At 41.5% G+C, this 15928-nt stretch overlaps 2 protein-coding genes across 7 annotated transcripts in view; one reads left to right on the top strand and one right to left on the bottom strand.

Annotated features, from left to right (window-relative positions):
• The window catches only part of PPP1R13B (protein phosphatase 1 regulatory subunit 13B), a 69425-nt gene extending 67468 nt beyond the window's left edge, over positions 1-1957 (top strand). For all 4 annotated transcript variants that reach the window (XM_082283738.1, XM_082283737.1, XM_082283735.1 and 1 more), the window contains one exon: positions 409-1957. In XM_082283738.1, coding sequence (XP_082139864.1) covers positions 409-450 — 42 coding nt within the window. In that variant the 3' untranslated portion in view covers positions 451-1957. The remainder of the gene's footprint in view (positions 1-408) is intronic.
• Positions 1958-2324: 367 nt separating this feature from the next.
• Positions 2325-15472, bottom strand: ZFYVE21 (zinc finger FYVE-type containing 21). 3 transcript variants are annotated; one of them, XM_082284236.1, is made up of 8 exons: positions 15345-15472; positions 10051-10101; positions 8556-8724; positions 6757-6832; positions 6301-6392; positions 5453-5506; positions 3835-3977; positions 2325-3021 (listed from the first exon to the last, which is right to left on the bottom strand). In XM_082284236.1, exons 1-8 carry the CDS (start codon positions 15465-15467, stop codon positions 2986-2988), a joined length of 744 nt encoding a protein of 247 aa, XP_082140362.1. In that variant the 5' UTR covers positions 15468-15472; the 3' UTR covers positions 2325-2985. The 3 variants fall into 3 exon arrangements, with proteins under 3 accessions (XP_082140362.1, XP_082140364.1, XP_082140363.1); XM_082284238.1 differs by lacking the exon at positions 15345-15472 and adding an exon at positions 14530-14661; XM_082284237.1 differs by lacking the exon at positions 5453-5506.
• Positions 15473-15928: the final 456 nt, after the last annotated feature.

The raw sequence follows: 15928 nt of genomic DNA, 5'->3' as shown, positions 1-15928 counted from the left end.
TGAACACTGTTGTCAGGAGAGGCCAGAAATGTAAGATGACTAAGTAGAGCTACTGAGGATAAAATGCGTAAGAGAACCTTGCAGAGCAGGAAATAAGAGCTCTTGAGTACTCAACAGGGAATTTTTGTACTTAAGTAAAAGCATCCTTTGTCTGTTCTGGATCTTGAGCTAAAAGCACCATGTCATTTTCTGAGCAGCCATGTTGCTGCTATTGGCAGGAGTAAATCAGCCCTCTTCCTCCTGCTCTTGTTTTTCAGAAGTTGCCTAAGTACATGCTGTGGCTTAAAAAAACCTCTCCCCCCAAAACACTTCATCGCCCAGTTCTGCCTAATAAGTATCCCTTAGTTATAAATTATTTAAGTTGGTATTAACCATGCAAAACCTAATACTGTTATTCTGTTTTTTTAGTTATATCCACGAATAAAACCTCGACAGCGAACCCTCGCTTGAATTCAGTTGAACAACAGTGCAGTACCATGCTGGTAACTGGAAACTTAGAACATACACTGGAGCCATCATTTTTGATCATTTCACACAGAGAAATAAAACTATGATATTTAGTTTTAATGGTGCTTTCTCTTGTTAAATGGACAGCATCCACGAGTCCCAAGATCTGCAGTTTGTAAATGAGGATCGTTTGTGTGTGACCCAGCACTGATGAGGAGAGCGATACCTCCAGTACTGACAGTGTTGCGCCAACTCTCGTCTAACGCAATGTTTTGAGTCAAAGTTCCATGGTAGGAGCTTTCTTGTGTTCCATGTTCAGAGGTGTCATTTGCAGATTGCAGATGCGCTGTCCAGTTTGCTCCACCCCCCCCACAGCAACTGTCCCATGTCGGGATTTTGGGTATTTTTGTTTGATACCAGTGAATGTTGAGTTCTCATTACCGATCAACATCAACTCTTTGGGTTCTAGGACAGGAGATCTTCACCTGTTACATGCGTAATTAAGTAGTTACCAAAGCTTGGTGAAGGCTAGGATTTTAGGTGACCACATGCTAAACACTTAAATCCTAGTCTGGACAACCCCAACAAAAGCTTTACCTAGTCTAGCATCTTGCATTATTTGCATTTAGAATCAAGCTAGAGAACTAACAAAACCAACAGTATTTGTACACTTCTCAAAGTCCCTACACAGTATTTCACTTGGTGTTTTATTTTCTTATTATTCAGCCTACAGCACTGGTGTTACCTCTACAAATGTAAAGGTTCCCCTACTAACCCCCTGAGCTCGTCCAGCCTGGACACAACAGTTAGTACTGAAGTTGCAGCAGCCTAAGGGATTTGTATGTCTGCAGGGATGAAAGTGCAATAGTTGAAAAGGGTAAGAGTCTGGTAAAGGTTATACTGTGTCACCTGAAGTCTGCCTGAGTCAGTCTAGAAGAAAAGATGAAGGACTGGATAGAAGTAGAAAGAGGGTCGTGTAGATGCCAAGTCGAGGAGAAGAAAGAAACAAGGTTTAGAGAAGGATTTAAGAAAGGCAATAGCTTATTTGAGGACAGTTTCTGTGGTTCTTGGCAGCGTACACCTGCTGCCAAGGCAAGTTATGCAATAACCTGTTCCACTACGTTGTAGTTTCAAGCAAAAAAAAAAGCCCACAACCAGGCACTTCACTGCAATTTTAATTGTACATGATTTTATATACCAAAAGTATATTTTGAATTTCCCATTATAAGTTTTAGCCATATTTCTTGTAATTTTCTCCCATTTAACAGTATGCAATTTGATTAACTCTTCATGTACAAGTTCTGTGTATAATTTATATATCCATTTCTGCAGTGCTGTAACTTGCTTTTACCACAGGTCAGCATTAACTGTATATATTGTGGTGAAAAGTGAAAGGGTATTATTGTTGAAGAATTTGCTACATGAATGTGATGATTTCAAGAGCCTATGATACAATAATTCAGAGAACATGTAAATGTGCACAATAAAGTACTGCTAAGGCATGGCTGCATTTTCCACTCTCTTTATAGAGGTCTCAATAGCAGATGTGGCTTTGGTCATAACTACAACACTAATTGTAGCTTGCCAAAGTTCCAGCTGTCAACCCACCTTTCTTCCTTATCAGCTTCACTGAAAATGTGCTGCTTTTGGAACCTCCTTACACTAGTATCCGAGTATTCCAACTGGGACAAAGTAACTTAGAACTAAAATTCAGGTGCTCTTTAGAAAAAATTAAAATTTTCAGAGTTCAGAGACCATGGTGTCCATCACTTAAGGAGTTGTATATTAAAAAATTAAACAGCACCTAATTTTTTTAAATAAGTGAATTAATTTATTTGTATTTGTACATTAAATTGTATACAATTTCAGATAGCATTACAGTTAAGAGTAACAAAAGCTAGTTACCAAAAAAGAAAATACAAAACTAAAAATTATTCTGGAAGCTTATTACAGAAGTGAAGTTTCAAGGTCAAGTTCATGTAAGTCAAATTTGGTGGTATTTGGTGAAATATTTAGATGTTTAAAATGAAATGTTTAAAAAACCCCACGATTTCTATAAAATCATATCTAAGGCAGATTTTTTTTTTTTGTACATTGATTTTAAACATTTGGATAGAGGGAAAAACCTGAGATCTATACCCAAAAGCTATTCTCTGCAGAAGAGACATACACCTTTGTTTGCTTCCTGTAGCAAACAGTATATATATAATGATTACTATAAAAGTTGTGCTGTACATTAGCTGTAGTGCAGGTCACTTTCATATTAAGTGCCAATAAAGGCTTAACAAAATATACAAAGTCTTAAAAGGTGAGGCTGTTTAAAGCATTAACTGTATACATATTGCACACTACTGTGAATACTCATGGTTCAAAGAAATACTCACATTGCATTTGCCAGTTCTTACATAATGAACCACACTGGAATGGGAGAGTCAAGAACAGCAAATATTTCCAGCTGTCAAATCAGCACAAAGTGAGAGGCAGGTCTGTGGAGGCTGGTGTCCTGTGTGTGCCCTCAGGAGGCCACATCTGCAGTTCTCACTGGTCCCGAGACTCATAGAGAAGTTTTGCTGCCTAACAGAAAGGAAAAAGGGCAGTATTAACTGAATTTTCACTTGCAGCCACCTTATCTGCTTCCTACCCCTCCAAAAACCTCCTTTAAAGCCAGGGCTTTAAATTCTTCCTCTATTTTCCTCCATCTGAGGCAGGTACTAGCATTCAGGAAGTGCTGAATGCACTTGCATGGTGATAGAAACTTTGAGCACACTGTGCTGAACAGAGTTAAAAGCTGGGGTAGGGGCCCCTGGGGAGCTCCAGAATGGCAATAAAACAGCAAAGAGCCACAAACCTGCCCATGCAGGCACATTATAAATTACAGTTCTGATCAGCAGTTGATCAGGTGAATGATTTGAGTGTGGCTTTTGGCTTTTTCCACCTTAACTTTGACTTGGGAAATACAAACCTTCAGTTTCATTACCCATACAGGGCCTAGCACCAAAAGATTAAAGTCTTTCCAAAACTGAACAACTTTGAACCTTTGTGAAGTAGTAAAAGCAACTAGCTGAATTTAGGTTCAAAAGTATATTTCATAATGCACATTTTTTCAGTCAGTAACAAAAACCCAAGGAACGTTAAAGTCATCTACTACCATCGATAAGATCTTGGGACACCCTTCAGAGTGCATAAATTCTTCAGCTCTCTGAGCATAAAGCTAAAGTCATGTTCACTACAGCCAGGCACAGCTTCTGTTTTCTAAGCAACAAGGCCCTAAAGACCTTAATAAAAAAATAATATAAATACTAAGGCTGAATGCTCTCTTTGGTGCTACTAAACACACCATGTAAAGATTTTCTTCAGCCTTGTCTAAGTTTTGGCTGCTTTGCTTACCTTATGCATAGCTGCCAGCCAGCTTGCTGACAGCTTCTTGTTACAGCTGAAGTCTTCACCAGCAGTAAACTTCATCTGCATCACCTCCTCCGACCCTGGTACCTTGTACTGCAGGATCATACCTATGGCACGAGTGTTGCCTCCTGAAAAGAGAAATAACATGTGGACCAGCAGCAGGTTTTACCAACCTTTTCCAGCTCATGAGTATGTTTGAAGAAGTGTGCTCATTGCCCAGTGCAGAGCACGAGCAGCTGCTGGATCCAGTGAGCTCATGACCATGGCTCATAGTGCCAGGGCAGTGGAAGCTGCAGCCTCAGTGTTGTTTCATCCTCTCTGCCAAGCACCAAGGCAGAACCTGCATCAGCCCTCAGGTAAAGCCACACACATCTAGAACACCCTCATTATTTACTATCACCATGTTAAGACATTGATACCACACTTTCATACTGTAGCCTCGGTCTGTAGGCTTAGTGTCCAATTAGACTGATGGCAAAGCAAGATCCTGCTGGATACGGAGTCTGGCACAGCAGGCAGCAGTCCCTCCAAACCTGGCAAAGGTTGGGAATGATGCTTAAATAAGACTAGAGAACAGATGACAACATCATTTACTTACTGAAGGAAATTGCTACAAAAGATGCTGCTCTGACAGTGCAATAGCAAGGTGTTTGTATCTCTCTTACTGAGGCTGCAGACAAAGATAAACCAAAGCAAAAATACAGACCTTAAACAAGAACTTGTAGAATGACATGTTATTGTCATTACTTCCTGCAGCAGTGGAGCATAAACTAAGGAACAGCACTAGCCCTAGGAACAGCACCAGCATACACAGGACACTTTTCGCAAAGCTCTTTTTAAAAGTGTCTGCATGAGAGGGCTCCTGGAGGCTGTTACTGCAATATCTGAGGAGCCAAAACAAACCACAATCTAAGCCAAACTCAATCTAGTTAGTGCTGGTAGTGCACCTAACCCGGTCAGAAGCCCACAGTAGGGTTTATAAAAGAGCTGTTTTCTACTCTCCTAGGATAAATGGAAATTCATCAATTGCTTCCCTGCACCTACTGCTCAGAGCAATGGATTAAGAGTCTACTGAAAGATAAACCAGTGGAAATCAAACACCTACAGCCTTGACCAAACGTTGCCCATGTCTGGCATTACTAAGGCAGAACACACCTTGCATAACAAAGAGGCCTTTCATTTAAAGTTGTGTAAAAGCAAGCCATTAATTAACAGTTTCAGTGCAAAGCCTTTCCACACAGCACACGGGGAGTATATTCATTTCTAGTATGCCCAATTCAGCAACCTGCTGAAGCAGGTGATCTGTAACCCTGTGTAGCACTGCAGATACCATTTCTCATCTCCCCTTCTCCCAGCATGGACAACAGCACATTGGTCTAAAAAAGGCCTTGAGTGTCTCAGTTCTCCTCCAGAGTGTTATAAAACATTCACTCTTGGTTTATTAAACAGACATATGGGAAGGAACAGATACATGTCAGACGTGAACATAACTCAGGTTGAGCAGCAATTATGGATCAAGCAAATAATCAACACTGCAGAGAAGAAAGATGTGAGGGGGTCATGACATGCTTGGGTGAGTCATGCTGAAAGGCATTGGTGATACCTTCAGTAACAGGCTGGCTCTCCAGAAGGCTGGTGTAAGTGTGAATATCTTTTCCTACCGTCAAGAAGGAAGGCAGGCAGAAAAGAGATAAAGCAGTCAGAAGAGTGGTGAACAAGAAATTACAGGAGCATTAAGTGACCCAGCAATACACCTGGTTGATTTGAATACCAAGGTAAGTTTATTCAACATGCTATACTGACTGAATATTGCACAGATAGGCTGTGCAATTAGAAAAACCCAGCAGTGACAGAAGTGTTGATAAAGAACAATTATTGAAATTCCTGACCTTGTTTGTTCTCATTTCAGTCAAATCATACTCAGGTTCATCCTGAAATACTCTAAAATCTGGTAAGAGATGGGGCAGTAAGTAGCTGCACTCCAGTTTAGGTGTTACCAGTTTCATTTGGCCACCCCTTAAATCTTGAATGACATTAAGAAAGCATAGTTTAATTATTTATTTCCCCCTCCCCCATTTCATTCTGTTAATGTTTGCACCACTCATGGCAAAATCCCAGCTGGATTCTGAAATGGAAGCTACCAAAGACTAACAGTTCCCTCCTATAAGCTCTTAAATCAGTAAACATCTGTGTTTACCCAAGAGAACAGATGACAACCACCCATACTCAGGTTTATCTAGAGGCTCTCCAACACTAAGGCTGATGGGGAACTTCTCAATCTTCAGGTGTTTCCCCAAATCCCAGCAGCCACATGGACAGGGTCTCAGACTGTGCTCTATTCTGAGAGCAGTTGTAACTAGCACAGTTACACTGAATGCACTGTCTACCTCAATAACTGCAGCTTCACATTTTTTTTCTTAATACTTCATTTATAGTAAAAGAAAAATTTACCTCCAGGAGTAAATCCCTCTGTAAGTATCTGAACAGTTGAAATCTGTGTAATTTCAATTTCATAATGGCTGTCTCCATCCAAAACCAGGTATCTACATAATAAAAGGAAAACTTTTTTTCAGTTTTTTTATCTAAATATCAAGTCCAAATCAAAGGAAAAAAAATAAAACAATCTCTCAGTGACACTGTTTATGTGTTCTTTGGGGTGAGAAGGGATAGAAATCAATCAGAAAATACTACTTTTCATTGAAATTTCACCCTTCCAAGACATTCTGATCCACATTGCTAGTAAATTCAAACAAACATTCCAGTATTGTTGGATCTATCAGTTTGATTACTCTCTCCAGTATCCTTAGGGCATGTTCATCATATTTTTTTAGGTTATTATGTAATAATAGAGCTGTAAGGGCAACAATGCTATAGTTTACAAGTGCAATTTCTATCAATCTTTCTCACCTCTGGTTGGTGGAAAGTCGACAGACCATGAGCTCAGATTTATCAGATGTTCCCAGAGTTACAAAGAATGCAGCACCTGGAAAGAAATGTTTTAGCATACTAATACAGAATTCAAGAAGCAATTTTCAAGTATCAGGAAGCATAACTAACCTTTACTTACTATTACTGAATTGAGTGCAGTAAGAGAATAACTGAAATGTTAAACTGATTAACATCAGCAAAACACTCAAGTATAAAATGCTGATCTTTAATTATCATGTTCTGAATCACAGGACCTTATCACATGTGCTATGTGATTTCTCCCACATGTAAAAATGCAGATGATATCCAAGAGGAATCTTATAAAAATGAGAAGAGATTTGGAGGTGGCAAAGACAGGCAATTAAAGACCTCTGTGGTCACTACAACACAAACAACTGTTTCAGCATTAAAAAAAGAGAACAGTTTTAATAGCAGGACATGACCTTCCGTTCTATGCTTACTAAACAGTAAAGACATCTCTTTTTCATTACTGAAGACTGGCTCAGTCTTATTGTGAGGCCAATGAACTTCAGCCTTCATGGTGTATTTCTTCCTCCTCAAAACTGCTTTGGCATGGGGAAAGTCACTGTTGCTACATTAGACAAGTGATTCAGAACTCCAAGCAGCCCTACACACCCTACCCCTTTACTTCCTCCATGCCTCATGCTCCCTGTATTACCTAATCCCAATACTGCTGGCCTGGGAAAGGAACAAAGTAACATCCAGCCCTGCCAAACAGTCTGCAATCCATCTCCATGAGCTGAACCTCACAGCAGCCCCAGAATTTCACCTCGTTACTTCCCAGTTTAGCCGGGTGCACTGACCCCCAGCACAGACCCTGTGCTGCTGCTGAAGTGAGACGCAGACAGAGACAGCAGCACCAAGGCTGGACAAGGACATCACAGCCACCATCCCATCTCTCTGGCCACAATCTGTGGCTCTACAGAGCAAGTCAGGAACAACTTCAGAACATGAATGCAAACAGGACAAGCTTTAAAAAAAGTCTTCAGTTTAGAAGATGCGATTTAAAAACTCCTCTACACCCTCATGGCAAAGCAGAGTGATGAATGATTTATATGCTCCAGGAATTAACACACTCCCTTCTGAACCCAGGATCTCCCCAGGAACATCCATGCCCATGACATGTGGGGCTTGGCGCACCCATTATGCACACCAGCATCATGCTGAGAGACCATCAAAAGGCACTGAAGGATCACAGAATATTTTAAAAACTGAAGTTTCAGCTTTCTTAATGTAATTGGAACATGAATTACTGTATTGCATGTAGGTTTAATCCTATGGAAAATTGAGTACTCATGATGATCTACCATAAACCACAGCTGTAGGCCACAGACAAGATCAAAGCTCTCAGATGAAGCTTGAAACAAGCACTGTATCTTGTATGAAAATACTAAAATAGTCTCTATTTTTCATCTTTATTTAATGTAACAGGAATATGGCTAAAAGATGCATTATTTCAAGGAAAATGCCAACTGCATGCACATCTGTTCTCACAGGCATTAAAAATTTGTCTTTAATTAAATCACTCTTTGTAAAGACCAAGAAGTACAAACTGAGAGGTGTAAACATTAACTAAGAAGGGTGAACCTCTCTCTAAATAAACCAGTAACACAGAATTATTAACTGAAAAACAAGAGGCATGACAAAGAGGAGACAACCACAGCTTGTTGGACACGAGGCATCACTCTTGCTGTTCTTCAGAATTTGAATAAATACAAATGAGAGAGAAACAGCCCATCTGTGCATTCAGTGCTTACCATTCATGAGCACTTTGAGCTGTTTGTCGTAGAACTCTGTCTCTTTCTGCGAGACCAGGGCACACTCCGCACACTGGCGCACAGGGTCCACGAAGCACATGCGAGGCAGAGGCACTTTTTTACTGCAGCACTTGTCACAGAAACACTTCCCACACCTTCGGCAGTGATGCTAAGCACAAGAGAACATTTCCTTTATTTATTTACAAAGGAAAACTGGTAGAGAATGATTTGATAAGGTTGCTACAACAGTTTCTCAGGTGTGAAATGTGCAAGTTGAGGGACAGGTAAAGGAAATTAACTGCTACAGCGGCAGACAGGAATCTCTGAAGGTTGAATACAAAGGACTGAGTACAGTATGAACAGCAGCAATCTAAGCCTTTACTGGCACTCTGTAAAGATGCTTCTGAAGCAGAAGAGACAGGAAAGGCCTTATCTGGTGTCCAGTAAATCCTTCACCTAACTGTCAATAAAAATGCAAGAGAAGAGTGGTTTCCAGGTCCCTTCCCATTTCTGAAAAAAGATCTTGGGGAACTTCAACTGAAGTTTCTGTTCATCAGCTGAAAATACTTCTCTTTTAAAACATATTCTCAAGTTTCTCCCAAGGAAAAAATACAAAAATTTTCATCCTTATAACAAAGATATTGCTCTTATCAGAAATATCAGGCAGCGCAGCACAAATCCAATGAAGTTGCGAAACCAGAACAAGTATTGCAGTGTGTTTCACAGCCCCTAAATCTGCAACCAGTGGCCTGTGCTCCAGATCACTGCTGGGGTGTGACAGTGCCAGATCTTCCTGATGCAAGTTCTCATGACAGAACAAGTAGTCACAAGCAAGCAGGAACTAATTTGTGGCTCAAAGCAAGCCTGCAAATTTGATACAAGTAACTGACAACACTGCAGCTTTGGTCAGTGTTCGGCTTTCCTCCCAAATGTTCTGCAAAATTCTCTGGAGTACCTATTTCCCAGGGCTACCTCCAATTGCTTTCCAAAGCTAACACAAGGGAAACAAAGAAACCTCTTTTCTGGTATAAGACATGAGTGTGTCTGGTTTAAATTTCTCCTTCCTTCTCCCTCCAAACAGTTAAATTAAAAAACATGAACTATGTCACTGCACTACAAGACACACTTCCACATCTTTCTTCACTTTCACAAGCCTGTGCTAACAAATTGTCAGTGGAATTATACAAAGGAATGATATTCCCTCCTAAAAATCATTGTTGGCCTTCTTTGGGAGGGTGCTTTGCAGAATTCTCCATGTCATATTCTGCATACCACCATGCATTCATTCCACAGTGACCTCTTACCATTAATAAACATAATTTAATGTTAGTGTTTTCTCTTCATCCAGTGAGCCTAATTATGTAGTTTACACTTTCTACTTCAACCAGAATTTCTCTCTTCCAAACTCAAGACAAATCCTTATTTACTTTTCAAAAGATGTCCATTTTAGTATTTTGCAACAGTTACTAGTTTATATCTCATTGATTTATCTTACCTTTCTAGTTATGAAGTCAAATTTTGTATCACACTGCATACATCTTGGGCACTAGGAAACAGCAGAAATTAAGATTAGTCTATGAATTTTTTACACCTTTAATTCTACCACCATATACAAAGAATAAGCTTTATATTACGCCGTATAAAGTAACACCTCCAACAAATTTCCATCCGTTATCTTTTCACCTGGATGGCTTTCATTTAATACTGATGTAGCAAAATAATGTCAACTCTATTTGCAAGGCAAAAAAAAGCTGAAAAAAGCTGCCAAACTTCTCCCTAATGAATAATGCATCTTGCCAGCAGGCAAAACTACATCTCGGAAGTATCCACCGTTCTTGATAATGTTTGGCTATGCAGACAGTCCTATATGCCAGTCAACTGTTTCTCTGTAAGTTGTCCTCGCTGTATTCTGCCACGATGCTCTGCTGACTGTCTAAAACATTGTTTACACAATTTAATGCTCTCAATACTCACACATTTTTGAAACATGCTATGAAATACTTGGTTTTCTTCCAAGGCACCAAGACCTAATGTTTATTCCAGCTACAAAAAGTCACTTCCTGAAATATCTCTTTCCTAAAACAAACTTACACCCACACTCCTTTCAAAAAATGCCAGAAAAAAATTGAAGGAGTTTCTCCCTTGCAACTAAGTAGAGTTTAAGGGGTGACAGTTTGGATTGTGTTAACAACCAGAAGTGGTCAGTGACTGTTGGACAATGAAAATGTTCTGTATAAAAAGTCACCTACCAAAGGGCTGATACTTAGCACTTAGATCACTGGATTTTCAACAAAGCTTTACATATCTTTATCCACCATATCAAACCCCAGTGTCTGAGGCTTCTAATGCAATTTTTTCTATATTTACTTGCAAATATTAATGCAAAATTATGCCTGACATCTTATTCAGGAGAACATGGTTAGATCCTGTAGTAAGCTTTGTAACTCTAGAAACCGAAACTCCTCAAACCAGACTAACTCAGACTACAGCAGAATGTCCTCTTGAACACATACCCTAAGATGAGCAGGTGTTATTTGCTAAGCACACAGTAATCATCCTTTGCCTTTAATTAACATAGTTCAGTACTTAACCCTTTTTCTTCTATAAATCTCCTCAGGTTACAACAGCTTCTGTTCAGGGACTTTTGCTCCAGCAGATACTCAATCACTGTCACAAGTTCAACAACTGCAGCCAAGAAAATATTACAGCACCTAAATGAAAAATTCCCCAGAAACTTTTCATGTCCTTTTGAAGTGTAAGCTTGTTAATAACTGGCAATAGTTTATATGAAAGGTTCTGCTGTCTAAACAGACGTTTAACACATTAGAGGGCAATGGCAGTCACTGTAGTGAAACGTAAACACCTACTTGCAGAATTTGTTACAACAAACTGTTTCTAAATCCCACACAAAAGAGCACTAGAAGTGCTCCTGAATTGTTTTAAATAACACTGAACTAAGGCATCCAAACACATCTTTTCACAATGGCTGCAGAAAAGCTTATTTCAACACTCACTGACAAATAACCTTCAGCATGAAGCAATTTCAGCATTCACCAGGTTTCACCTCTGTAACAAGTAGTACTCTACAGCTAATATCATGCCCTACTCTAATGTTTTATTTTTTGGACATGTAGCTAAATAGCTTGCCTGAGAGCTGCACCTGGCAATAATTTTGGTATGCCCAGAATTTACTTGGGTTCTAATTCATTTTCTTAATGAAAACACATGGGAATTTTTTTGTTGAGTTTTGGTCGTGGGGTTTTATTTTAGCTGGCCTGGGCTGGGTTTTTAGGGGGATTGGGGTTTGGGTTTTTTTGTTTATTTGTTTCTTTGGTTTTTGCCAAAAAGCAGAAAGCGTAAGTCACAAGCTAGAGGGGAAAAAACAAATCAAACCCCAAACTCTTCTAAATACCCTCCTACATAGATTTCATACAGAATGCTATGCTAAACATAAAAGTGGTTTTTAGGAAGGAACAAAATTATCCATCCTCTTATTTAACACAAGCTATAGAAAAATATTTCTGAATTCCAGACCTGAGATGATAGCCCTGCCTGATAAAAAGAGCAGTCCTAAATAAATCACAAGTCAAGCCGCACATGGTAGCTGGCACTGCAAGATGGGATTTTTCTTCATCTAGCAAGAGGAAAATGGAAAAACATCCATCAGCTGATGGATCCTGCATTAATTTTAAAATACCAACAGCTGGTTCATTGCAAACTTCTCATGGATTTGCTCAAGTATGATAATTTATTCCCATAATCCCATGGATCCAGCCAGAGGTGAGAACTCCATCGATGGACAGGAATCTATAGTTACACTCCACATGCTTTATTTGCAGAAATAATAACAGAGTGATTCAAGAAGTGATGAATGGGAACACCTGGCTAAGCTCCTTAACACAGTGAACCTTTGCAAACAAGAAAGTTCAGGAAATCCCACCCTGGAACACACCTGGCCAAAGCAGCTGAGGCCAGAGGGGGAAAGGGCAGGATGCAAAAGGGCAGACACAGCTCACGGTGCTGACACTGCAGCTGCCCAGGCCAGTCCACTGCCTGAGCCTGGATTTTGCCAGGAGTCCAAGGGCAGCTCTGCCACACAATCAATGCCCCTCCAAGAGCCTGAGCCAGAAGAGGAGCCAGCTAAGGAAAGCTCAGTTCCCTCCTGCAGCCACGGAGGATCCCCAGGGAACCCCTTCCACCACATCTGTCAGCTCCTCTGCAGCACACAGTGTTCCTCAGCCACGGAAACATCTGGTACACAGCTGGGTATCACGAGGTTTGGCCACCTCTGCAGGAAAACTGACACATTTTACTCAATATCTACTCCAAGACTTCCTTAACAGAAATCTCATCAATTAAGCTCTGCTGGTGATTAACAAAGAAATTCTGAGTCAGACAAGGCACATGCAGAGACAAACATTTTAAGGTCTGTCTTGAGTTTAATGATGCTCAGCACAGACTTTCACAAATCCACCTCAACTCATTATCTTACTATCTTACAAATAAGACTATCAAAAGTAAAGTTTTCAGTAGTCCTGCTTCAGCCTTGCATTTCAAATTCCTCATAGTAACTGATATTTTAAGACTGTATAATCCTGTGAACTAAAAATTAAAAACCGAATTGTATTTCAATGCTGCATAAGCATCACAAAACTACTAACTGCTGTAATTCTTAGGTAGCCTTAATTTTAAAAAATAAGCCAGTAGACTCTTCTTGCATAAGAAAAATAAAGCCACTGGATTTGTGAGTGTTTCTGGCTGCACAGCAAAAGCCAATGGAATTGAAAAGCCAGATCAGCATTTGCTAATACCATTCAAGGTCTCGTCTTGGACACAGACACTTCATTTTTAATTATGTCTGACATGGTAACAAGAGCACACATTCTCAACTAATTCACTGTCAGGTAACACTGTCTCTTTAAATTTAATTTCTTAACAAAACATGGAGTTTATAATCTTCCCTGTGTCTCACATGCCTGCTTTATTTAAGGAAAAAGTTTGTAACATATTTGGCAGTTGTTAACCAAAGGGATGGCAGAACTCTAAAATACTTCCAGAAATTTAGTAAAATAACTAGCCACAAAATAAGAATTCATATTCTTTATTTTGCATTAACAAATGCATTTAAAATATTTGCCTCTATCACACCTTCTCTCAACAGCAAATGTCGCTGAGCACATGCAGTCACAACACCCTCAGCCTACTGACCAGCAGACTACAGGTGAAAAGTTGAATTTTAAGAAGAATAAATACCTGCAATACAACTGTAATATAAAATTCAAACTAACAACACACATCAGACCGATGTATCTAAAATATACAGACATAATTCTCTAAATATATCTAACTAGTTTAAATAAATCCTACCACAACCCCCAAACAATCTTTAGTTGAATTAAGATGGTTGTATATATTAGAATTGAGTTAAAGGTACTTTGTTTTCCTTAATGAAACCAGTCTTTTATAATCAAGGACTACTGACACGCTAAGAAGGCCAGGGAGAAAACGAATTTCAATTGAACTGCTACACAAACAATATCCCCCGATGAGATGATGTCAGGAATCAGGTTTCCAGGTGAGTGCACGGGATGCTGCAACTCCGCCGGGCAGCAGAAGCAGCACAAAGGGAAACCACTTGCACAAGAACTGCTCAGACTTGGCTCACAGATAAACACACACCCCACAAGCGACACACCCAGACCGCAGAGCACACGCGGTGCCAGCTGGGGGGGACAAGGGCTCAGTCCTTCAAAGGACACTCCACCGAAAATCTACCTTACCCACACTTCACGGAAGACATGCAAGAAACAGCTGCTGCTGATGGCTGGGAGGTTTTTCTGTGTATGGAAAAGAACAACTTGAGAAAACTCTCACAAGATACAGCAGCAGACGGCTTGTTCAGAATGAGTTAAAAACTCACTTTCCAAAAAAGAATTGTTCTGGACAAAGCCAGCAAGTGACTTACGACTCCCACCCTTTATAGCAGGACAGGCTGGCCGGAGCTGCAGGAGCTGTGCTGGCAGAGCGAGCCTCCAGAATTATTATTACTTTTACACAGAACTTTCAGCATCAAGAGATACCAAGTAGAGGAAAAAATTTTCTTCCTCCTTCCTAACCAAGGGAGGACTCAGTGTTCCCACACAAACAAGCAACCACGTCCGTATCTGCCAAAGAACGGCTTTGTTGGATGAGTCCCGGCTTAAATTCACATTGGCTCATCTAAAAGAAATCCTCATTCCGGTCACATTTAAATGCACTGGCGTGTGTCCACACCACAGAACGCTGGCAATAAATAAATAAACAATGGATTCTATGTTGTATGAGCATCTGGCTGCAGGGACTGGCAACAAATAGCTCTCATTACATGAAATTAAAAAGATCACCATTACGTTGTTTACTTGATAAGTACCGAAAGCAAAGTTGACTGAAATAGACGGAGTTGTTCAATGATTGTTAAACACTACGAACACTCACACCAGGAGCCAGGAGGGCTGCTCTAACTCAGCCTTATTACCTCAATAATGTGTGCAATTAGTTTTAAACTTGCACGGCTTTCAGAACCACCTTAATAAGCACTTAAAGCAACGCTGCACAGCTCGCTACACTTCTAAATCAGCAAATCGCTCCCCAACTTTCGCGACGGGGCCGCACACCCGTAAAAAACGAGTGACAGACCTATCCTTGCGCCCTTTAATCCATTAAGGTATGGGAAATAAAAAAGCGAAGGGAAAGGGAAGAGAGAAAGGGAAGGGGGAAAGGGAAGTGCGGCGCCCCTGCCCCCGGCGGTACCTCCTTGTCGGGCACCCAGGGCGGCTCGTCGAGGCCGAAAGGGCTGCGAGCGCCGCGGTGTTCGGGCACCATGCGCAGCCCGCTGGGGGAGCGCACCAGCTTCTTCGCGTCGCCGCCCGACATCTTCCCCCGCGCGCCGCCGCCGCCGCGGGACGAGCGCCGCCGCCGCCCAATGGCCGCGCGGCCCTGCGGGACGGGCACGGCACGCAACCAATGGGAAGCAGCAACTCGCCAGCCCCGCCCACCCGCTCGGGGCGTTCCAGCCAATCCTGTGCCCCTTGGCGTGTTAATTCCCGCCCTCCTTCGTGCCCCCGCAACCCGGAAACGAAGGGCGCAGGCGCCACAGCCGCGTCCCCGAGCTCCGGGAAGCGCCACAACCGAGCCGTGGGCGGGCTCAGCCCCCGCTGCCCCGAGGGGCGGCTCCGCAGAGGGCCCACGGCGGCTGCCGCGGCGCCCACCCGGCACTCGAACCCAACTCGGCCCCGCCGCCCGCGTCAGCCCCCGGGAGGGGAGTGAGCGGCGCCCCGCCCGCGCTGCGAACGCCGCCCTGCCATTGGCTGTCCCGCCGGGGTAGTCGCTCAGGG

Source organism: Coloeus monedula, assembly GCF_965178545.1.
Source record: "Coloeus monedula genome assembly, chromosome: 6".
In the NCBI taxonomy this organism is placed as follows: Eukaryota; Metazoa; Chordata; class Aves; order Passeriformes; family Corvidae; genus Coloeus; species Coloeus monedula.
Note: the sequence above shows the minus strand (reverse complement) of the source record. Positions and strands in the feature narration are given on the sequence as shown.